This window comes from Sarcophilus harrisii, chromosome 5 (assembly GCF_902635505.1).
Source record: "Sarcophilus harrisii chromosome 5, mSarHar1.11, whole genome shotgun sequence".
NCBI lineage: Eukaryota > Metazoa > Chordata > Mammalia > Dasyuromorphia > Dasyuridae > Sarcophilus > Sarcophilus harrisii.
The window spans coordinates 91,662,316-91,687,054 of NC_045430.1; the positions used below are offsets into that span (position 1 = coordinate 91,662,316).

Genomic DNA, 24,739 nt, shown 5'->3' on the forward strand with positions numbered 1-24,739 from the left:
GAGCATTTCTTTTTCACAGCATGACTTATATGGAAGTGTGTTTTACATCACTATATTGTTTGCCTTGTCAATGAAGAGGATGAGGGTGGGGGAAAGTAGAAAATCTGGAACTCAAAATTTGAAAAAAAAAAAAAGAATGTTATAATTGTTTTTACAAACAATTAGGTAAAAATTAAATATTAGATTGTTTAAAAAAATGTATATTCTGCTCTTCTTGATACTGGGGGAGGATGGGGAGAGAGACTAGGTTCGACAGGGGAATAACAGTTTCCTATCTGTCTTCTTTCTACAATTTGATTATTAAAAATCTGGGCTCTAGGTTTTAAATGGCCAGAGAGAAAGCTTTCAGATGAACTAAACTGATTCCTATTAGTTCTTCAGATCCAGAAAAAATGCAATTCATTAATGGAAAATGCAAGTAGAATATCTGAGATAAATTGTCCTCAACTAACCTTGGGGGAACAGAGGTGTATTAACAACCCCTGACACTAATGACAAACCTATCATACTTCAGTGAATTTAATGGGAGACTTGTTTCTAATCCATTGCTGTGATGATGGTGTGATTCAGAAGGAAAGCAGCCCTTAACTCCTGTCCCACTCCCCACCACGCACTAGTGAACACGTCCCATTTCAACTCTGACCAAATAGTACAGAAAATGACTTAAGAATAAAGATTTCCCTAACTAATTAATAGCTCATTAATATCTAGAACTGACAGATATATGATACCTATCTACTTTTCTATAACAGGTCAAAGATGAAATTTGATTGTCCTTGGGAGCCAAGGAGGGCGTGGGTCAAGTTTATGAATTCAAATCTTACATTTTTCTGCCTAGGGCTAGAATTTGACGTACTTTTTTACCTTATCAAAGAAGTCGGCTCAGGTCTTATATAGAGGGAGGAACACTCTCAGGAGAGAGCAAACCAGTTTTGCACCATGGGGAAGAAGCGGGCTGACACAGAGGCTGCTCCCAGCTGTGAGCTAAGTAAGTAGTTACAGAGCAGCCAAGCAGCAAAGACCTGCCTAGAGAAGCCGAAAGGATACTCCTTACTTAAGCAGGCAGCCGTGGAGGGGTAGAAACATTCAGCCTTTTTTCTGTTATCTCTTTGGGTTTTCCTTTCTACCTCAATCAGACATTTCTGAAGAAAAGTTTCCTATCTTGAGAAAAGTTGGGGGCAAATTCTTCCTGAATCTCAGATGTCTGCAAAGATTCAAAGTCTTTTCTGATTTCTGTTTTTTTCTTTCTCTCCAGGAGAAAACTATTTTGAGGCTTTCGGAGCCTTGAGGATAATGGCGGGGGTGATTCGATTTTGCTTCTCTGTATGTGTAAGCTTCTGTTCTGCTTTTTTTTTCCTGCCTTGCAGCTTCGTGTCCCTCCACTTCAAACTTTGAAGATTCGCTCTTAAAGATCTTTTTTTTCCCCCCCGAGCAGTTTGTGTAAGGCGTACCAAGCGGCATGAATAGGCAAAGGAGCAATTTGATTTTCCTGGCTGCTTCCAAGTTTTGTTTTTCCTTAAGTTGCCCCCATCCCCAACAAATAACCCTTAAAAAGAAACTTTAAAAGAAATCACGTTGTATGTAGTTTGTTTTTAAATTTTAATTGTATTTTATTAGATTATTTATTTGCGCTTCCTAAAAGATGACCCAGAAACCAGCTGATCCCTGCTTTTCCCTCAGTGCTTCTGGGGTCACTTCTCCAGCCAAGAAGAATCTGAGGTTAGTTATCTGTAGCCGAGTCTTGGAAAGTCACAAGAAAAGGAGAAACTGTAGGGGCGAGGTGAGCTCTACGAAGCGGAGGGAGCCCTGGCTCAGGGGCCCGGTGCGGTAGCAGTTGGTGGCTTGTGTTCCTCTCCGGGATGGAGAAGGATGCTACGAAGTGACAGCACAGGGGACCAGGGGAAACGGGGAGTTGTGTTTCCTCCCTTGGATGCAGCGTCAAGATGTGACGCCCGGAAGACATCCCTGTCCCCAAACGGCACCGAAGTGAGGGGGCAGCGAGAGCTCGCTCCTGCGGGAGGCTGCCTGTCTCCGGAGCGGATGCTCACCCGGGACACTTCCCGCTCCGCAGCCGGCTTTTAGAGTCGGACCACATTCACTTGCGCCTCTCTCCTCCAAACGCAGCGGGGCGCTGCTCCAGAGGACGTGCGCCTTGTCTCTTTGGCTTTGCCACGCGGCGTAGCTGGAGAGTCCGCCAATGAGAGTGCGCGGTCGCAGCATCGCCGACCAATCCCAGTGAGGCTCGGCGGGACGCGCGGGCTGGCGGAGGGGGGGGGAGGAAAGGAGGATGGTAAGGGGAAGGGAGGGGGAGTGCCCGCGATCTGAGAGCGCTGGCTCTAATGGCTATGCCGGGAGCGAGAAAACCTGTTTACCAAGGGCTGCCCCGCAGGTGAGCTTTCGGGCCCCAAGGCCGCCGCAAGGTCAGAGGTCAGGGCTAAACTGTCAGGCGGCCACAATCCTGTTATCTTTGTGCGTAGTGCGCGGCTCCTGAGGGCCGGGGTCCTTGCAGGAGCGGTGGTTCCTACGGAACTGGAGGTGGGGAAGGGAATGGAAGTACAAGTGGAGGGCTTCCCCCCCCCGCATATCCCGTGACCCGCGGCCTGGCGCCGCCGCAGTGGATCCCGGCCCAGGGCAAAGTCCCGCGTCCCAGAAGCCCCTCGCCCGGGCGAGCTGCGCAGGCGAGAGAAGCCGGCTCGCCTCGAGGAGGTGCGCGGGGGATTGTGGGGAGAGCGCGGGGCTGGGGTTGGTGGGCAAACCCCCTCTCCCTCGCCCCCGGCCTCCGCAAAATGCGCTAATTTCTCCCCTCCCCCCATAATAATATAAAGAGTGTTATAATATGATGTTTTGGAGACTGCCCAGCAATTTGCAAAACCATCTTTTTCTCCTAGAAGTAGGCGTAGAAGGCAGGGGCAGCTATCCTCGTTTGACAGAGGAGGAAACTGAGGCAGACAGCGGCGTTGAGGGCGCATTGGAGCCACCTGGGGGCTTTTGAGCTGGGATTCGCACTAGGGACAAAAGCGAGGGAACTGGTTTCTTAGTCATTGACAATAACGGGAGGCCCCCTACCTCAGTGTCCCTGTCCGTCCAATGGGAAATTCGAGGACGAGAAAGCCACTTTGAAAGTCTGTTTGTTTGTTTTAAAGAAATCTACAAAAGTTACCGATTTGTAGCAGGGCTAGGAAAGGGTTTGTTGGAAGAGAAGTTGACCGTTTATACCCAATAAAGGGAAAAGCTGATAAGCTTCCAAGAAGGACATGAGCTGTCCCGGGGAATGGTTGTTTCCTTGTCATTGAAGGCCTTATAGTAGAGCATGGGGGGACTTCCTGGAAGAGAGGGTTCTTGCTAAAGGTGGGGGGAGGGACTGCAAGAGGGACCTGCCAAGGCCATACCAGATTGCTGGATCTAGAGTTTGCCTTTGGAGAGTGTCAGGTTACTGACCCTTGCGGCATCCAGTTAGACCTGCTAGTTTAGGAATAATGCCCTTTCCTTTAAATCTAGTAAGTTTCTGAGCGAGACCTCGGGTGTGTGATTTTCCTGGCTGTTTGATTCCCTTTGTTCCCTGTCTTGAGTGTAACACCCTCTGAGATTTTCTGTAGATCTCTGTGATCTCCCATTTTCTCTCCTAGGTTTCTCTCCCCTCCCCTCCCCTGTGTGTTGGATAAAGCGTTTCTTGCTTCTGGCTTACACCATTTCTTAGGCTGTTTCTTTACTAGATAACATCTGTACTTGGTTCTGTTCTACAGGAGGGAAACGAATGTAGGAAGAAGAAATACTAGGATTTTGCAGGCTATTGTCTCCTATGTTCCTGGAACTACAGCTGGGAGTTGAGAAGGGGATTTCCTGAAGCAGTGAGACAACATTTCTTAGACTCTGTAGGGGGGAGACCTGGGAGAACTTGCATTGCAACCTTTGGATATTGTGAATGCTGATAGGTAGGCCCCAAGAGGATCAAAGGTCATAGTAGCTCAGTGGATGGCATCCCTCATGGAGGTGATGTCAGTTTACCCCTGTAGTTCCTCCTTTCTAGTTTAAAGAGCTCCTTGACTCATGTTATCTGTTTGATTTTCACAGTAACCCATAGGGCAAGCAGTATCATTTCTGTTTTCATTAATCAAGTGAGTGACTTGCCCAGGTTCACACAGTCTGTCTGAGACTAGATTTTAATTCAGATCCTCCTGACTTCAGGGATGGTGCTCTCTCCACTGGACTATCTAGTTACCCCAATAATTAGCATTTATATAGTGTGTTCAGGGTTGCAGATTGCTTTGTATATAATATCTCAGGACTTCTTAAAACTTTTTCCACTCGAGACCTGAGAAATTTTTACATTGTCCCAGGCATGTAAGTATACAAATCAAACATTTACTCTTAATAAATCATATTTCTGCTATCACCCACATTCAATTACGAGAGTCCTTATGGGATCAAAACCAGGGTTTAAGCAGCTAAGTATTATCTTACTTGATCCTTACAAATAAACCCAATGAGATAGATAAATATTTTAGGTATAAATAGACTAAAAGTAAAAGGAGTAGGATTTGGACCTGTGTTTCTGGAATTTTTGTTTACAATTTCCATCGTATAAGGGTAGAAGGGTGGGAAGTAAACCCCTGGGGCACACAATTGGAGACCATAGTGTCAGACTCAGGATGCCTATCATAGGAAGGGAGATTATTGGCTTGAGGTTTAGCATTGGGACAGATGCTCCCTTCCCAAAGAGACCCCTTCCTCCTGTCATGTCTTTAGACAGATGTTATACCTTCTTTGATGCTCAAAAGGCTCTCCTGCCTCAGGAAACTATTTGAGAGGCCATAATGAAAGACTTTTCTGTTGCCTGAATTTTTCTTCCCAGGGAAGTTGCTGTTTATATAGTTAACAGTCAGGAACTAATCCCTAAATGAGGAAGTTAGAATTTGCAGAAAAGGCATTGTTTATTACGGCAGTGCCGGGTTTCAGCTGCAATCCACACAACCACATGGAATTTAGTTACTTAACTCTCCAATAAGGCAGGGAAATTAAATTCTTATGACTAAAAGTCTGCTGATAGTATGATGAAATGGGAGAGCAGTCTCTTCCTGAAATGTTCAGATGAAGAAAAGGGACAAGATCTTTAAAGCAGATAATTCATTTGAGGTGAGGTGGGGATTAATTTAAGAGTGCCTTTTGGATTAATTTAAGACTGCCTTTTGGCATTTTCTTTTTTTTCCCCCTCAAACCTTTGTGGTTTGTGATAGAGGCATTTTGAAAAATGGTCTGCCGACAGAAGTCAAGAAACAAGACATTTCCCTCTCAGTTTCAAATCAGTCCTTTACTAAGCCTTCTTTGTCCAACTGTAAATTGGGATATTATAATGTAAAAGTGTTCCTTACCTTGTTAAACCTTTTAGTTTAATTAATTTGTAGTGGAAGTGGAAGATAAAGAGCAACTCACATCAGAATGTAGAAATAATTTCTGGACTTTTTTCTGCAAATGACAAAAATCCAATTTTAAAGCCCTTGTAAGTACAGAGTCAGACCATATTCAAAATGTCCATTTTCATTGACCATATTAAAAAATGTAACAAATGCATCTCACCCAGATGATCCTCCCATCTATAAGGAATTTTCTTTATAAATAAATAAATATGTGTATAAATAAATAAATATGTATCACATAAAAAAAGGCAACATGAAAGAAGAGGAATGGAGAATAGAAGGGGGGGGGAAGTGTTAGAGAAAGAGAAAAAGGAAGAATCTCTGGTAGGATTTGAACAGGGACCAGCTCCATTCTATCTGCTGTGCAGCCCAGCAACGTAGGAACTGGGAAGGAAGATGATGTTACTCCTGATTTCTTTGTGCTTCAGAAGATAGCCTCAGCATGTGGAGTTAGAAAGACCTGAGTTCAAAACCAGTCTCGGACACTTCCTAGCTATGTGACCTGGAGCAATTCAGTTCATTTCTGTTTGCCTCAATTTCTTCATCTATAGAATGGATACTTAACAGTGTTGTTGTATTAAATGAGATAAAGTATTGTTAAGTCCTTAGAACAAGGCCTAGCATGTAGTAAGCACTATCTGTGAGCTGTTTTTATTTCTGTTATTCATATTTGATAATGACAAACTCATTTTGATGGGTGAACTGATGATGAGAAGGTCATCTTATTTCTGAAGCCAAGGGAATGATTGGTCTAGGCAAGTAGTTTTTTGTTTTTAACCTTTTTTGTGGCCTGGATCCCTTCTTTGAGTGTGTTTAATGTATAAATAAGATACTTAGAAATACAAAGGAAACCAATTATATTAAAACAAAGATGTAATTTTTCCTCTATCCAAGTTCATGGATCCCTTGAAATCTATCCACTGACCCTTTTTAGGTTTGTGGATTCTAGGATATGAACATCTGGCCTAGCATTTACTGGTAATCTAAGGAATTTTGGGTTCCTTTGGGATGTGGAACACTATTGAATCAATCAGCCTTAGGTGAAGATATTTTCTGCAAGGATAGCTTAGTAAATAAGGATATTTTTTAGGAGAAAAATAGTTGTGGTTGGAATGAAAGTACAAGAGGAAATGCAAGCTCTGAGAGTCGGGGGTGAGCCAAATGATGGGCTTTAATCTATAAGAATGTGACTATTACCTTGGAAGTTTGGGGTGTGGTCAAGGGCTGGACTAGCCAACCAAGAACAAGAGTTTTGGACAGATACTAGGCCTTTTAATTTGAAGACTCCTGGTTGACAGGGGAGCTTCACTCCTTTTCTACTAGCCTGGCCCCTTTCCCTGATATTGCTAGAATCTTTATCAGTTGTCCTCTCTAGGCACATTGCTCTTACCACCAGCCCAAGTTCACTTTTTTTATTTTTTATTCTCACTGGATCAGAGATCCCTGTCAACAGCAATAGGATAGACGTGTCACTCAAATGAGAAAGTAGCCCAACTGTTGGAAGAAAGTTGTGTTTACCAGCCAGGCTGGTAACTCGTGTTTAGTGCAATGGCTGTAGAACTTAAGTTAGGAAACCTAAAGAAACTGGCAGTACTTGTATCCTAATGACCAAGTGTGGGAGAGATTGGCTGACTTCCAGCTGCTCTGGGAGGGATTGGCATTCTTAAGGACATTGTACAATAGCTGTATTGTACCTGGTCAACAGGGTATGTTTGTGTGGCTGTGGGTCTGCCCATTAATGCTCCTTCTTTGGAGCATTTTCAGAATGTGATTCTTAGCTTGAATAAATGAGAAAGTTCCTATCTATTCCTGCTTCCCCAGTAAGATGACAGTATGGAACCTTGTTAAGGGACAGGTCAATTCTCCAAGAGCCTCCACATCTGTGGATCATACCATCTGAAGGAATTGCAAGGCAGCTTTTGCTGACACAGGTGTTGACAACTGGAAATGAGATAAATTGAAAGCAGAGAGAAGAGAGGTCGGACAATGCAACAGTCTCTCACTCAGAGAGGTCAGAGAACAGTAACTGCTTCTCAGTCTCCTTGTATCAGTCTTTCACAAGAGGAAATCCATTCTCGGTTGGCTCTCCAGCAGCCACTGTCAGGTGGCTTCCATTCTGTTTTTCCAACAGCTCCCGTGTATTCCAACACAGCCTCTGCTTTCATTTAGCTATTTTGTATCAAGGCTTCTTGAAGGGAAGAGAACTACAAGTTTCAGAATTTAATGGACTTTATAACTGGACATTTCATGTGTTTTTTGGGGTTTTTTTTTGGAATTTTTGTGGGTAGTCAAATTTGGTTTTGGAAAATCTTAATCCAATTACCTCCACTGAGTAAAACCATGATAGAATCAAAAGGAGTAATTATTCCTAATAAAACTAGTTAAGTATTTCTATTTAACAATATGGGACAGAGAAAACCAGTAATTACCACTATTATTCCTTTGGACTATTAAAGTATCTCTGAAGGAGTTATTGAGCCCTTAAGCTCCTGGGAAATCAATCCTTTGTGAAAAACCCTTCAGCAGATGCTAAAAGCTTATAAAAGAATAGGATCTGTTTCTTTCTCAGAGAATAACATTTTAAAAGAGAAATGCAGAAAACACAGTGTGTTTTTTAAGGTCGGATAAATTTCTATCATCCTTTTACCAGCAATTCCTAGCATGGATCTGAGGCTTCATGGAGCCTCATTGGATAAATTACACAGTGGTAACAAGCATGTCAGCAAGGTGGCTTTTCCTAAAAGGTCCCTGAAATTCCTATCCTAATATCCAACTAATTTGTTTTATACATTATCCCCAAAATCTAAATGATCACCAAAGTTAAGGAGCCTTTCTTCTCTTTTTTTTTTTTTTTTTTTTTAATTTTTTTATTTAATAGCCTTTTATTTACAGGATATATACATGGGTAACTTTACAGCATTAACAATTGCCAAACCTCTTGTTCCAATTTTTCACCTCTTACCCCCCCACCCCCTCCCCTAGATGGCAGGATGACCAGTAGATGTTAAATATATTAAAATATAAATTAGATACACAATAAGTATACATGACCAAAACGTTATTTTGCTGTACAAAAAGAATCAGACTCTGAAATATTGTACAATTAGCTTGTGAAGGAAATCAAAAATGCAGGTGTGCATAAATATAGGGATTGGGAATTCAATGTAATGGTTTTTAGTCATCTCCCAGAGTTCTTTTTCTGGGTATAGCTAGTTCAGTTCATTACTGCTCCATTAGAAATGATTTGGTTGATCTCGTTGCTGAGGATGGCCTGATCCATCAGAACTGGTCATCATCTTAGTATTGTTGTTGAAGTATATAATGATCTCCTGGTCCTGCTCATTTCACTCAGCACTTCTGAAGTCTTCCAGGCCTTTCTGAAATCATCCTGTTGGTCATTTCTTACAGAACAGTAATATTCCATAATTTTCATATACCACAATTTATTCAGCCATTCTCCAACTGATGGACATCCATTCAGTTTCCAGTTTCTAGCCACTACAAAAAGGGCTGCCACAAACATTCGTGCACATACAGGTCCCTTTCCCTTCTTTATAATCTCTTTGGGATATAATCCCAGTAGTAACACTGCTGGATCAAAGGGTATGGAGCCTTTCTTCTCAAGTTGCTTTGGATTTATTTGTTTATGTGTTTATTTTAAGGTTTATGGAGAGATGAGGAATGAAAGAAAAAAAAAACAACAGATGAAGAGACTTTTATTCAGAATTCTATTCAGATTGTCACAGCTAAAATCAATAAGTCTTAAAATTAGATGCTACAATCTCTAGATTTAAAAAGAGCCTAATTTTGAACAGGATTCTAAGATCTGTGGTGATTTGGGACAATTCGTTTTTGACCAGTCACATGTATGATACAGTGGAATTGAGTTTTTAAAATATGTTATATAATATGTACTTTATAAACACCAAGGTGTCTTATGAAATTGGTTTTGTCCATTTAAAAAGATTCAGAGCGTAAGTTTTTTATTTATATTGTCATTTTAAACTTCCATTCTGGTTTGTTTTATAGAGATCTTCCTATGATTATTCATCATTATTCATAGATATCACTGCAGTTGGTTTAGCTGTTTCTACTTGATGGACTTTTTAAAAAAATTTTATTTTATTATATATTATATATTTATTATTATAGCTTTTTATTTACAAGATACATACATGGGTAATTTTTCAGCATTGACAATTGCAAAATCTTTAGTTACAATTTTTCCCCTCCTTCCTCTCACCCCCTCTCCCAGATGGCAGATTGACCAATACATGTTATATATGTTAAAGTATATGTTAAATACAATATATGTATACATGTCCATACAGTTATTTTGCTGTACAAAAAGAATCGGACTTTGAAATAGTGTACAATTAACCTGTAAAGGAAATAAAAAATGCATGTGGACAAAAATACAGGGATTGGGAATTTTATGTAGTGGTTCATGGTCATCTCCCAGAGTTCTTTCGCTGGATGTAGCTGGTTCAATTCATTACTGCTCTATTGGAACTGATTTGGTTCATCTCATTGTTGAAGAGGGCCACATGATGGACATGTCTCTTTCCAGTTCTTTGCTCTTTAAAATATTTTGAGCTTTTTAAATTTTTTATCTCAATGAAATCTGGAATATCTTGGTCAAAGGGCACGGTCATTTTAATCACATTCTTAGCACAATTCCAATTCGCATTCCAGAAAGTTTAGACAAACTCATAATTCCATCAGGAGTATATTGATGGGCCTTTCTTCTCACAATCATTTCATCATTGATCATTTCTGCTTTGTGTCATCTTGGGTAATTGCTAGGTGTGAGGATAAAAGCCCCGTGGATTTAATCTGTGTTTCTCTTATTAGTGGTTTGGAATAATTTTTATACGATTTGATAATATTTTGCTGTTATTTTAAGAGCTGTTTATTCATATCCATTGGGAGAATATATGTTTTTAGAGGGTTGGGTTTTTTTGTTGTTGTTTTGGAGAGGCAGTTGGGGTTAAATAACTTGTTTATAGTCTCACAGCTAGTAAGTGTCAAGTGTCTTGAGGGTTACATTTGAACTCAGATCCTCTTACTCTAGGCTGGTGCTATATCTGCTGCAACACCCAACTGCCCCCAAGCACGTTTTCTGTTTTAAATGATAGAAGTTTAGAGTACCAGCTTTTTAAATATATATAAGCAAAATTCCTCTCAGTATTATGTCCCCCTTTACCTTCCCAGAGAGCCATCCTATATAATAAATATTCATTTTATAGAGGGGGAAAAAAAATGGGGAGGGTGGAAATCAGTAAAACCAATTAAGGCATTGAAAAAAATCTGAAAGTATATGCTGTGCTCTCCTGTGGGCTTTTTACCTCTGCAAAGTAATGAGGGCAGGAAGGTCTCCTAATTTTTCTATGTACCCTTGTCTCTTCAGATTCTGTGGTCTTCACTTTTGTTTTGTGGTGATTTTCTCCATTTACATTTTTGTCTTTTACATTGTTGTATATATTGTTTTCATGGGTCTGCCTACTTCACTTTGCATTAGATCATGAACATCTTTTCATACTTCTATGTATTTATCATATTCATTATTTCTTAGGATATTCATATGCCTTGATTTGTTTAGTTACTCCTCAATTGATGAACATCCATGTTGTTTCCAATTCTTTGGCCAGCTTTGTATTAAATGACAGATTTTCCATTACATTTTAGACTTATGAAATCACTGATTACAAAATTGCCTTTCTGGGAAATAAAAACTAAATGTTTCTCACAAAGAAGAAAGAGTAGAATTTTTCTTAATCTATTCTAAATTTTCCTTAGAATTTTCACCAGCTATGTGAGGTGTATTAAATGACAAGAGCAAGTATGTCCTGAGAGTACTGGGTGTGTCCAAGTATGCATCTCTCTCTTCTCGCTACAGATAAATGGTTTCATTCACACCCATGGTCTTTCTGTGCAGCCAGATATATCAACTAGTTTTTCAACCGGCAGATGGGTGGGGAGACCATGAAAGTTCTTGGAATTCATTTTAACTATTCAGGCTAACACTGGACATCTGCTTTCTCTGCCCCTCTTGGGCTTTCTTGGTCTCTTTCTAACTCTATTTTTTTTTTTAAACATTATTCATTTCTGAATGTATCCCACTTCCTGATACCCTTTTCCTACCTAGGACCTTTGATTGGAATAATCATTTAAAAAAGGGGGGAGAGGGGGAGGAGCAGCTAAATAGCACAGTAAATAGAGCATCAGCCCTGAAGTCAGGAGGACCTGAGTTCAAATCCAGATTCAGACACTTAATACTTCCTAGCTGTGTGACCCGGGACAAGTCACTTAACCCCAATTGCCTCAGCAAAAAAAGAAGAGAAAGAAAAAAAGAGACAAATAGGGGTAGAGGGGAGGAGTGATTTTATGATGTGGAAGACAGAGATGACCCTGAAGTCCAAAAGCCTGGGGTCAGATCCTGACAAGGCAAGTCACTTTATCTCCCTGTCTCAATTTCCTCCTGCAAAATGAGAGATTTGTGCTAAATACTTTGTTAATGCCAAATCCAGTTGCAGCTGGATCTGAATATGTTCTGTGCCATGTTCTATGCCAGGACTTAACCTCAGCAGTGAAGAAAGAGGTTAATTTTCTCAGTTTTACTTTGGGGACAAGTGTGATTGTTATCACACATACCACTTCTGGCAGGCTTGTTTAATTCCCCTCCTCCCCCACACTATTACTTATTTTATCATTAAGTAAGTCAAGTTGGAAAAGCACTTATTAAGCACATACTATGTTCTGCACACTGTAGTAAATTCTATGGACCGTGCTGAGTGCTGGAGGTACAAAGGCAGGCAAAAACAACCCTGCTATCAAGGAAGAATAGGATCAGATCACATACATCTTCCCATATTTCCCTTTATTCTTCACATACATTGTAAATGGTACAATTACATTCATGTACCACATGAATATAAACTTTTGTTTAGCTATTTTCTTGTCATCTGGTACTTTATTTCTAATTATTGCAAACACATAAAATGCCACCTGTCTTATCTACAATAACTTTGGTGCAGCCTGCAGTAGGGGTCTGCCTTTTAGCTGTTTCTCTCTTCTCTGAAATGAAAATGTGTTCTTTTATCTGTTGAATTCCAGCATGAAATCTGTGTCAATAACAGCAGTCCTCACAGTGACTTCTTCCCTAAAAACAATACCATGTTGACTGTGGACTTCTACAAGGGGGTGAGTGTCTTCACATAAGGTCCAGGGTTCATAGGAGCAGATCTTTATTTTTAAAGTTTATTTTTAATACACATTGCTTTATAAATTATTTTGGGAGAGAAAAATAGGAGCAAAAGGGAAAAACCATGAGAGGGAGGGAAAAAAAAAAACCCAAAAAAAAAAAAAGAAATGAACATAGCATATAATTGGCCTTTATCAAATATTTGATACAAAGATATTTTTTTCTCTGACATCAGCTTCCCTTTACTAACTACATTGATATTTGTTTATGCAAACATTTTTCAATTTCCTGCAATTGGTTTATTTTTTTTTTTTTAACAAGAATCTTGTTAAAGGATTCTTCTAGCTATAGTTGTAAAAGATGCTTCCATTTTTTAAAATGAACTTTTAAATTTTTTTCAATTACCAAAAGACTGGCTCCTTTCCCTCCTATCCTTTCTTAGTTCTCACTGAGTAAGAAAGAAAAACAAAACTCCTATTACTTTTTGTCAAGCAAAATGACCACATTTAGTGATGTTTAAAAATTGTATGTGTGTGTAAAAGAGAGGAGGAAGGGAGAAAGGGGAAAAGAGGAGACTTGGAGAGACAGACAAACAGAGATAGATTGATTTAGCACTGAATCTTTCACCTCTCTCAGGAATCATAATTCATCATTATGCCATTAAAAGTTTCCAAGTCTTTCAGAGTTAATCTATAGAGCCTATTTTGCTTAAACTTAATCCCTCCCTTAATTTATTCTCCCTCAGATTCCCCTTTTCTCTTTTTCCCTTCCACTCCTATTTCTCTGCTGAATAAAATGTGTTTCTGTAATTGTGTGCACTTGTAAGTCTTCCCTCTTGATTAGTTGAATCTGTGAAATTCAAGTGTCAGCCTACCCTTTCCTCCATATTTGCATAGATGTACACTTGCTCATCTTGATTATATAAAATGATTTTCCCTAATCTTCACCCTTTCCATTCATTTAAGATCATTCCCAGTTCTTCTAATTAGACTTTTCTCTATGACCATTGGCCATAATAGAATTCAGAGGGGACATAAAGTACTATTTCCCTTTATTAGAATGTAAGGATTATCCTGGTTTAAGTTCCTTGTGATTGTTCATTCAACTTTACCTGTATTTCTCTTGACTTATTAAGAGTTTCTACATAAATAGGGTCTTTTCATTATGAATGCACATGTCATAAAAAATATATTCTCCCTCCACCTTATCCTAGGATTATATTCACTTCTACTAGGGTAGACAACCTTCAGGCCAAAAAAACTATTACCCTAGTGGCTACAAACCTGTCTCCCTGTCTTTTTTCTTGGATTTCTCATCAGAATTTCTGCTAATGTATCTTCAAAGTCCCCAAAGGGATTTGGGATGAGGGGTGGGAAGGGGTGGAGGGAGGAGCTTTCTGTAATTTGTTCCTTGCACTTATCTTGCCCCTTTATCCATTTTGCTTCATTTTTCTTTTTTTAGTTATGTGACCTTTTATATTTTATTTGATTGCCTTTTTGGAACTTATGGTAAAAAATGGGATAAGTAATGGTTTAAACCTATTTTTGGCCAAATTTCTTTCCAATATTCCTAGATGGTTTTTTTATGTTTTGTTTTGTTTTTTAAACAACAAGCACTCTTACCCCAAGTAATTTATATTTTGGAGTTTATTAAACACTGGGCTATTGACTTCATTTTCAAGGAACTTCATCAAGCATATGCAAAAAACACTATAAAATCAGAAAAATGGAATTTCCATAATCATATAACTTGAGATTATTGTCCTTGAATAAGCTTAGAACAGCAGATGTCTTCCATTTAGACAGTTTAAGAGCTTTACGTAGAGTGTTATTAGAAAGTTGACTTGATCTTCCCAAATGTTAGCCTAGAAGCTTTTGATGGGTTCCCAACAGTAAATACAAGCAAAGCTTTTGCAATCTTGAGAGTAAAGTGTAATGATCCTTCTTTCCCCACTTTTTATCTAAAATGAACAAATCACCTTTTAGGGTAATTTTTACACATAAGAGATAAACTAGTCCCATTAAACCTAACTTTAAATTGCTATGTTAAGGCTACTGGTTGCAGAATAATATTTTCTTTTAGGAGTAGAGATTAAAATGCATAGATATTGAGTCCAAAGATGGAAGTTTTGAAGAGCAAGAACTCTCTATTTGACAAAAAAAAATGGGAAAATTAGAAAGTAGTTTGACAGAAACTAATTATAGACCAACATCTCATACTGTCTACCAAGATAAGGTCAAATTGGGCACATGATTTAAACATAAAGGGTGATATAACCAAATTAGAGGGTTGGAATATTTTATGGGTAAGGGGGGAATTTATGACCAAAAAAGATATAGAGAATTTAGGAAAGGAAAATGGATAGTTTTGATTATATTAAGTTTAAAAGATTTTGTACAAACAAGACTAATACAGCCAATATTTGAAGGAAAACAGGAATCCAAGAGTAAGTTTTACTGATAAAAGCCTTCCTATTTATATGTAAGGATGATGTTGTTCAGTCCTTTCAATTGTGTTTGACTCTTCAGGACTCCATTTGGGATTTTCTTAGCAATGATACTAGAGTGATTTGCTATTTCCTTGTCTTGCTCATTTTACAGATAAGGAAATTGAGACAAATAGAGTTAAGTGACTTGCCTAGGCTCACACAACTCATAAGAGCTAATAAGCATCTGAGGCCAAATTTGAATTCAGGAAGATGAGTCTTCCTGACTCTAGGCTTGGCACTCTATCCATTGCACCGTCATTTATAAAAAGTAAGAGCCATTTTCCAATAATCCAATGATTATTTTATAATCGAGTTTATAAAGGGCCAATATTCTTGCCAAGAAAACTCTAAATGGATTTGTAAAGAGTTGGGCATGACTTAAAAAACCAGACTCAAAATTCATACATTATGGTAGTTCTCAGAAAAAGAAATCAAAGCTATCTGTAGTGACGTGGAATTCTGAGGTGTCACCTTACATCCATCCTATGGGCTAACATGATAGGAAAGGAAAATAACAAATGCTGAAAGGAATGTGGAAAAATAGATACACTAATGAACTGTTGATGGATTGTGAACTGATTCATCCATTAAGGAGAATCCATTTGGAACTATGCTAAAAGAGCAAAGAAAAATGAAAAAAATCTATGTGGGTAAAATTATAGAAGCTAATAATTGTAAATGATACAGCAGCAAATAATTGGTAATTGAGGAGATACTATGAGTTAAGAAATGGCAGAACTGATTTGATAGGTGATTGTGATGGAATTTTGTTGTAAGAAATGACAAAAAGGAGGGACAGCTAAGTGGCACAGTGGATAGAGCACCAGCCCTGAAGTCAGGAGGACCTGAGTTCAAATCTGGACTCAGACACTTAACACTTCCCAACTGTGCGACCCTGGGCAAGTCACTTAACACCAATTGCCTCAGCAAAAAAAGAAAAGAAATGACAAAAGGAATAGTTTTAGAAAAACTTGGAATGACTTTTGTTAATGAAAATGGACGGCTAAGAGGATATTATTTATAATAAACAGCAATATAATGATGACAAATTATGAAAGTCATATCTACCCTGATCAGTTCAGTGATCCAAGACAATTCTGAAGAAGTCATGATGAAAAGTGCTATCAATCTCCAGAGAATGAACTGAAAAACTCGTTTGAATATAGATTGAAAGATAGTTTTTTCACTATTTTTGTTTTCTTTTCCCTTTAAAAAATATTTTTTGCAATAAAACTAATATGGACATATGTTTTGCATAATTTGCATGATTTCACAGTGTTTCACATTGCCTTCTCAATGGGTAAAAGAAGGAAAGAATTTGGAACGAAAAATATTTTTGCTGAAAATGCAATTGTGTGTTGGCTGTTTAGTTATTTTATGTATATTCACCAATGCAAGAAGTGGATCTTGAATTGGTAGCTGGGTCTGTTGCCACTAAATAAAACTATGCAACATTCAATTACTATTAGTAACCAAATTTGATGGAGATTTAGGTAACATTTCTACTTGATACTTTCTTCAGAGCCCAAAGGAAATTATATCCAGTAAACAGTCTGTAGAACACATAATTGGAAGAATTAATGATTTTGGTTGTTTAAATTATGGTGCAATTTATTTTCTTTTCCTTCCTCTCCCTTTAAATATAAGTGTAGCTTTGAGGCTGAAGAGACCAATCTCTTTATATTCTCCTCTTTTCTGGTCATAATGTATCTTCTTGCAGTAGATTTTTAAAATTGCTATTTGCTAAGCAATTATGCTTTTCCAAATGCTATTTTTGCTTTCCAGATTACAGAAAAAACAAGAACCTCCGCTGTCCAGAAACTGCCATATTTATGTTGTTCCAGAAACACATGTTTTCCAGATAGCATATTAAAATTTTTGAAACTGATTTTGGAGACAGATCTTTCAAAAATTTATTATATACTTCCCTTTTAAAAAGAATATACTGATGTATCCATCCGTCTTTTCTTTATTGTCATTGTTCTTGTTTATAGCAGCTTCATTTTGCTATTTCTCAACTGCTTTAAGCTTGGAAACCATATTAGGAAATTTATTAGAACTATCTTTTGTAATAAAGATAATATATTTTGTCCGAGTGAGGGCCTGAAATTCCTTCTGAATAGAGCTTTCTGACTCATCTCTTCTGAGTGATCAGAATTTTTTTTTTTTTTTTTAAATTTCTTTTCTGGTTGTGGATTCTGTTTTAGATATGTGAGATTCCCACATGGTTGAACATAGATAGGTGAGCTGTTAACTTTAACAGACTTGAAGTGGATTGGATATTGTTGTTCTTTATAGCTTTTTAGAGTTCAAGTCAATTGACTGAGGAGTGCTATTGTTTGATAAATATGCACAGAACAGGAGATGCTTTCAGGAATGACCCTTCTTATGATTATCATTATTTGTAGTTATATTGGTGACATTCGAATGATAGCCCCATGTTGGGTTAACTCGGTCACAGAAAATTTAAATACTATAAAACTTTTTCTTGTGGCAAATTCAAGAACTTTCCTATCTTCTGATAACTTGAGAACTGTCCTTTAAAGAGCAACAGAATGTCAAGGTTGAAGAACAGAAACTGAGAGGTCAAAGTAATTTATTTAATCTGAAAAAGAAGGGACTAAAATGTGTTGAGAAGGACTCAGAGTAGAAAACTTAGCATTTCCTCGTGGCCCCACAGGGCTGAACAGAAGGCAGGAAAGCAAAAGTGACTTTAGATGTAGTGAGAACAGATGTAAAGACCTTGGCTGTTAAACATGATGGAGAGGAGGCAGCCAAAGTAGGATGCGTAATTTTTCTCTGGAGAACAGAAGAGACTGCCATCTCTATTTAGAGGGTTTGAGTTTAGAGAAAGATGGCAGGTATAACTGCTTTCCTATTTAAGCCCTTGACGAACTTTTTTAGACCTGTATTTTATATATGATGCATATGTTCCTAGTTTAATGGGTTTTTTTTTTTTTTGTAGCACTGCAATTGTATGATTCTGATACTTGTCCCTTTATACTTACTCTTTACTTCCCCAGATTATGAAATCTTGATTGCAGATATATTTCTTACAAATTGAAACTCTTCTCATTTGATTAGATATTGGTTTGATCAGACTCCAAAAAGGTTTTTTTCAAGCTATCTCATGATTGTTCATGATATTTTTCAGAAGTGGACATAGGGGTCACATAGACTTACAAAGCTGAAATGTTGACAAGTGTTGATCCCAGTGCTTGTTGATTTATTCTTATGCATTTTCTCTCCCCTTTCTAGAATCCTATACTAAATCTTTGGATGTACCGGCGTCCACCATGACGTTAAGTTCTAAAGAGAAGATGCCTGCTGGTAATTTGAAGCTTTGTGTTATTTATTGATGAAGTTCAAAATAGTTTTGTAAATCATGTCTTTTATCCCCTCCCAGCAATTTTTCTTCTAGATATAATAATGATGTCCACAGGTTTGTTTTTCTAAAAGGAGAGAGTTTTAGACAGTAAGTTAAAATGGATTGCCATCCTGCAGTCCTCTGAAGTAAGACATGGGGCAAAATGAGGTTACAGGCTTGCCAGGGAGCTGTAATAAATGCTCTGTTTGGGGTTATATCAGATTTTCTTTTCTGGACATGGCCCCCAAGGCACCAGAGTGTAATTGAAAGCCTTGTCTGCTCTCTGGCTAGAACTGTTGCATTCCTTATTGTTCTGGTTGCAAACAGTGAGGAGCCTTTAGGGGTTCTAAGAGATGTTTATGAATATGTAAAGAATGTCTCTTGCTTAGTACCCTCCTTCTAGCTGCTTGAGCTATGCTGAGCTGTAAAAGTTTCAACTCTGAATTCCTAGAGAATAGAATTCTATTCTCTTTTTCTAGATCATCCTAAATATACTGTTTTGAGGCCATCCTCTTAGCTTTTTAGTCATTCAAAGATGATGATGATGATGATGATGATACCTAATACTTACATAGCAGTCTTAAGATCTGAAAAGTGCTTTTTGTTATCTCACCTTTAAGGTAGGTGTTGAGGAAACTGAGTGAGAAGTGAAATGACTTGCCCATAGCTAGTAATTCCTGAGGAAGCATTCAGACTCAGGTCTCCTTGACTCATGTACTCAGTACTTTGTCCATTCTGCCATGCAGGTTCTCCTGTAAAATGAGAGTTTCTCCTGTCTCCCTTTCCCCCTTCTCCCCCTCAAACAAACAAGCAGAGAAACTTGAGTATAGGGTCACATGTTTCATCTATCTACTCTAAGCAAACATGTGGGCATAGTGGTGACTTTGGAAGCCTGGTTTTCATGAATGGAGTGAGCTGGTCTCCTCATCCCCCTAACTCTTCTTCTAGCCTCTGCTCCCTCCCTCTAAGATAATTGCTGAATGCGGAAGGAATACCTAAATAGTAGTCTGCTTTGAATCACTCTATCTTGAGGCCCTGATCAACATGTGAGTGGCCATTGCTGACTGAGGCAGGAATAAAGGGACACAGAACACATGAGAAAGTTCTGTACTCGTTGACTTTCTGTGTGTCAAGAGTTCTTTGGAAGTTTTATTTTCTGGGAAGCACCTGGAACCTGAGACATAATGGTCACGGAGTATCTCCAGCGTGAGTCCTGCCACTTTCCTGCTTTGATATTTCTTTTACTGTTGGGACTTTTCTGCTGAATTTGAGAGGAAAACTGCAAATACAGTTTTTCTTCTTTTTGGTTCTGGAGGAGGGCATAAGAAAGTTCTATGAGAACTGTTTTCATTGGTCTGGATGAGTTATATAGCTTGTCTGCTGCTTTGTCTTTTTATCTTGTATCTCTTTACATATAGAATCTTTGTACTGATAATAGTGATATGTCAGAGTATTAAGGGTTTTATGGGGGGGGGGGGGGGGTAAGATCCTTTGAATTTCTCCCTAAAGTGTTTCCATTTTTCATATGAATTTAGAAGATGGTTCTGGGGACCATGGGGACACTGCCAGCCTGAGTGCTGTCAACACCATCTACAGTAATCACTCCCCTTCTGAAGCCTCTGCATTTCAGGATGCACCCTTCACTACCTACTTTGATGAGAAGATCTTCATTCCTGAGGAAGAGGTTGGTAAACTTCTCTTTCACAGAGAGATGCAGAGAACTTAGGTATCCTTGGGTTTCTTACAGTTTCAGGTATAAAAGTTCAAAATAAATATTCAATAAAATTCAAAACAATTTTCACTCCTGTGAAGTTCTGAACTTTGGCAAACATAAAATTGAACTTTGGCTGTTAAGATTCTGCTGTATAGGATCCAGTCTGAAGAGGAAGGAGCAAGGTTGCTCCTTTCTATGAGCCTCAAAAAAAAAAAAAAAAAAAGCTCTTTCTTTCCCATTTCTGGTGGCTTTTGGGCTGTCTGACTTGTACTTGGGGATTGTTGGTCTTATAGGAGTGTTCAGGGTCTTCTGCCTGTTGTGTGACCTCCCCACTCCAAGGGAGCTGCTGCTGCAGTGGAAGGGCCACTTAGGGCCCTTCACCTCTGACACAGTTAAGAAGGTCATTAGTCCTCTTCTGTTATAATAATGGTTGTGTTTTCCATTGGGAGCAAAGCTGAATTTGTCCTCATGTCTTGTTTCTTGTATAGCATTCTTGTTTTAGCTTCCGGAAACTCTGGGCCTTTACAGGGCCAGGCTTCCTCATGAGCATCGCTTATCTGGATCCAGGGAACATAGAATCCGATTTGCAGTCTGGGGCCGTGGGCCAGTTTAAGGTGAGTCTCCAGCCTCTCCCCTTTCTCTGGGGCTCATGGCTTCTCAGGTTTGAAGACCCTTGGCAGTCTTTGACCAGCACTGTGAGGTACAAGTCTTAGAGAATGGGTCTCCACCACAGGAAGGCCTGGCTTCAGGTACTGATTGACACATGCTGGCTAGGTGGCAGTGACCCTCTGGGCGGTCATCTCTCTAACAGCAGAAGTTTCAGGGAAGGTGTGCCTGTGTGGAAGGGGTAATGTCCTCATCTTGGAGTTCCCTGTGCCAGTGAAATCTCGAGTCAGGCCCTAGTCCTAAGCCTAGCCTGGTCTTTCAGTATTTCAGAGCCTAGCATTTTGGGGGATCCCCAAAAAACCCTGTACTTTCAAAAGCAAAACACTTCTCATCAGGTTCCTGTAACAAAAGAAGGGATTGTATTAAAATCGGGAAAATGGAGCTGCACAATATGACAGGGATTTTCTCAGGCCAGGGGTGGGCCAAGGCTAGCTAGAGCCAAGGTCTCCCACTTGTCCAAGTCTGAGGATATCAGGTCCTACAATTGTCTAATGAGTAGGGAATTGATTCTTCCTAGTTGCTCTGGGTTCTCCTCCTGGCCACCCTCGTGGGGCTCCTGCTGCAGCGCCTGGCAGCCAGGCTGGGCGTGGTCACGGGCCTGCACCTTGCTGAAGTGTGTCACCAGCAGTATCCCAAGGTCAGTGCCAAGCCACCTTCCTCCCTCCCCTCCTCTAGAATCCTGCAGTGAGCTGCAGGAACATCTCTCAGCCCAACTGCTTTCTGGCAGTCCTTCCTCCCTTTGTCCTTTTCACCTTTGCTGTCTGTTCTTTCATGTGAACAGCTACAAGTTCCTTCCACATTTTCCCTTAAATGGTCCTATAATCTCATTGATCCAGGAATTGTTTTGGGGTTTTTAAAAATTTGCTTTTTAAGTTATGGAATGTAAGCATTTCTATAACAATACAATTTTAAAAAGATGATTGGATATGAAACTGTAAATCTACTCTGCACAACTTGCTGTCCTTTGAAATAGATAACAAAATTATCATGTAAATTTTTTTTTTCTCCTTCTCCCCCCCATGGCTACGATTACCTACAAATAGTCTATGTATACAGATATATCTACATAGATATATCATATATACATAAAAGACATATGAAAAAAGAAAGAACTGATAAGTAGGCATATACTTATCAATTCTTTTTTCATATGTCTTTTAGACATATGACATTATATAGTTCATATTTTTTGGTCTTTATTTTTGAGGTTCCAGTGACTTGTCCCAGGTCACACAGCTTGTAAGTGTTAAAGGACTGAGACCAGGTTTAAATTCAGATCCTCCCTATTCCAGGCCTGGTGCTCTATTCCACTGTACCATCTAGCTGCCCCATTAATTTAGCTTTTTATAATAGTCAAAAGTTGTTCTGAAAAAGAGTTCTCTTGATGAATATTAATAACTTAACATTTATGTAGCACCTTATAGAGTTTACAGAACCACCGTATAAAGATTAAGTCATTTGTCATAGTAATCCCTTCTATCCCTGTGCTTTGGGGAGTGCAAATACTGTTATTTTCATTTGATAGAGAAGGCAGCAGGCCTTCTGAGATAGGTCTGGGTTTTGACCCAGAGCTGGGACAGCAGACCCAGGCCTTGTGCTTGTATCCCATGGCCTAGCTGCCTGCGATCCCACTGAGGGTTGGAGAGCAATCCCTGGGCTTCTTTTTAATTTCTCTGCTCCAATGCTCCAATACAGACATGGCCCTGGGTCTTTGCTTCACATCTAATGATGATGGATGCTCTCCCCTCTTGTCCAGCTTCCCCGGCCCCTGCCCCTATTCCTTTGTGGGCCCTGCCTTCCTGAGCTCTCGCACTTGCCCACCTACCTTCAGATGGCTCCTTTCCTCTTGTTGTATTTCTAGGATGTGGAAGAAGAAAGCCCTTTTTCTGTCCTTTGAGGCTGGCGTGGGCCATAAATGTCTCCTCCTTCATTCTAGCTCCCATTACCCATTCTTCTCTGTGCCAGCTAGAATGGATTCCTCTTTATCTGCTGCTCTTCCCCTTCTGCCTCTGTGAGCCCTTTTCCCTGTGCCCAGAATGTTGTCCTCCTTTGCCTATTTAATGTCCATCTACCCTTTAAATCTCAGATCAGATGCTGGCTCCTCCAGATATTTCCCTGACAGACCCTCTGCATCTTCCTTCGGAGGCAGCTGGACTCAGGAGGCCCTTAAGTGTGGGGGGGGAAGGTGGGGGGAGGAGATGGTATTTTTGAGCAGCCGGCTTCTGTCTGGGCTGTGAGCTCATTGAGCTGGCCTGTCCTGGTCCTCTGGACTGTTCCTCCCTGGGGCCCTAGTATGCCTGTAGGCTTATTTGCTTGCCTGTAGACTTCTGTTACATTGTCCTTGGGTGTTTTCCACCTTGTTTACTTAGAGGAGACCCCTTTTTTTCTGCTGTAATCCTGTCATTTGCTGTCCTTCTTCCCCCTTTGAAATGGGGCTCTGCACTTAACAAGTACTTAATATATTTTCATCCCTTAAATATAAATCCCTCAGCCCCTCAGGATATTTTCATCTGGGCAGGATGGTAAGGGGTCCTAAGGAGTGCCACGGAATGAATAAAAATAGCAGCTTCCTTGTCCTTGTCTCTCTTCCTACAATCCCCTGATGCCCCAATGAAGGAAGCACAATTGCCTCTCTGTAGCTGAGTCTGTTTAAGGAGAGGTGTGAGGAGGGGACAGATGGAGCCAGAGATGTGGTGTTTGGCTTCATGTAGCTGGGTAACTTGTCATTTTGCACATGGGCCTGTATAGGGTATCCCTCAAGCCCTAGTGCAGCTGTTCAGCTTTAAAGGATTTAAGAAGTTCAAATGGCACTAAGGTTTTGGGGACAAATTGTATATATGTGCAAAAATCCAAGGCCCTTCAAGGAAACATTCTCTGAAATATCAACACAACTTGATCTCTCCACTGTTTGTATTAAGGTCCCCCGAATTATTCTGTGGTTGATGGTGGAGGCGGCCATTATAGGCTCCGATATGCAAGAAGTCATAGGGTCAGCTATTGCGATCAGTCTCCTGTCTGCTGGGAGGTGAGTTTTTTCCCCTAGAAGTTTGAGTCACCCTCAATATTGCAAGCCTTTTACTGAGCCCCCCAGTGAAGAAAGGTTGTGGGACAAATTGAGCCTCATGGGGAAATGTAAGTGAAATTGTTGTGAACAGGGCCGGGCCAGCCTGTGAATGCCAGGAGAAGGGCTCTTGAGCCTCTCCCTGCAGTGGCTTCTGTTGTGAAAACGGAGGGGAGGCCGTTGGCTTTTCTTGTTAGTGGGCGCTGTCCTATTCCCACTGGAAGAGGCCCAGCCACGGCCACTGGGTACCTCCAGAATTTGGCCCCCCGTGATTTGCAGGGGCAGGCTCTCCCACTCTCTGTCCCCCCTTCCCTTCATCTTCATTTCTGATCTCTGGCCTAGGGTTCCTCTGTGGGGTGGAGTTCTCATCACCATTGCAGATACCTTTGTATTTCTCTTTCTGGACAAATATGGTAAGGAGCAGTTGTGGGGTCAGGGAGGAAGCAGTACTGGAGGAAAGTTCAAATTTTGCCGTAGAAGCAGTCTCCTTAAGGAAATCTTTCCATGTTTTTTTCCATAGGTTTGCGAAAACTGGAAGCATTCTTTGGCTTACTCATCACCATCATGGCTCTCACATTTGGATATGAAGTAGGTTTCACAGATTGTTTCTTAGCTTCTGAAACCAGTTAGTTTTTAGAAATGGGAAATGAGCTTTGGATGACTCAGTACCACACATGGAAAGCAAAAACCATCCTTATACGTGGCTTCCCAGATCCATCAGGAGGAGAGCAGACTTCTGAGGTTGTTCTAGATCCCTTGGAATCTGCTTGGGATCTGTCCTGCAAAACTTGGACTGCTCTGACCCTGGATCAGGCCTTGGGCAAG

At 39.9% G+C, this 24,739-nt stretch overlaps 1 protein-coding gene across 1 annotated transcript in view; it reads left to right on the forward strand.

The window, feature by feature from the left end:
- Positions 1-919: 919 nt before the first annotated feature.
- The window catches only part of SLC11A2 (solute carrier family 11 member 2), a 45,220-nt gene continuing 21,400 nt past the window's right edge, over positions 920-24,739 (forward strand). Inside the window, exons 1-8 of the mRNA XM_031937888.1 lie at positions 920-988; positions 18,365-18,436; positions 20,009-20,157; positions 20,676-20,801; positions 21,371-21,490; positions 23,772-23,878; positions 24,257-24,327; positions 24,435-24,502. Coding sequence (XP_031793748.1) covers positions 940-988; positions 18,365-18,436; positions 20,009-20,157; positions 20,676-20,801; positions 21,371-21,490; positions 23,772-23,878; positions 24,257-24,327; positions 24,435-24,502 — 762 coding nt within the window. The 5' untranslated portion in view covers positions 920-939. The remainder of the gene's footprint in view (positions 989-18,364; positions 18,437-20,008; positions 20,158-20,675; positions 20,802-21,370; positions 21,491-23,771; positions 23,879-24,256; positions 24,328-24,434; positions 24,503-24,739) is intronic.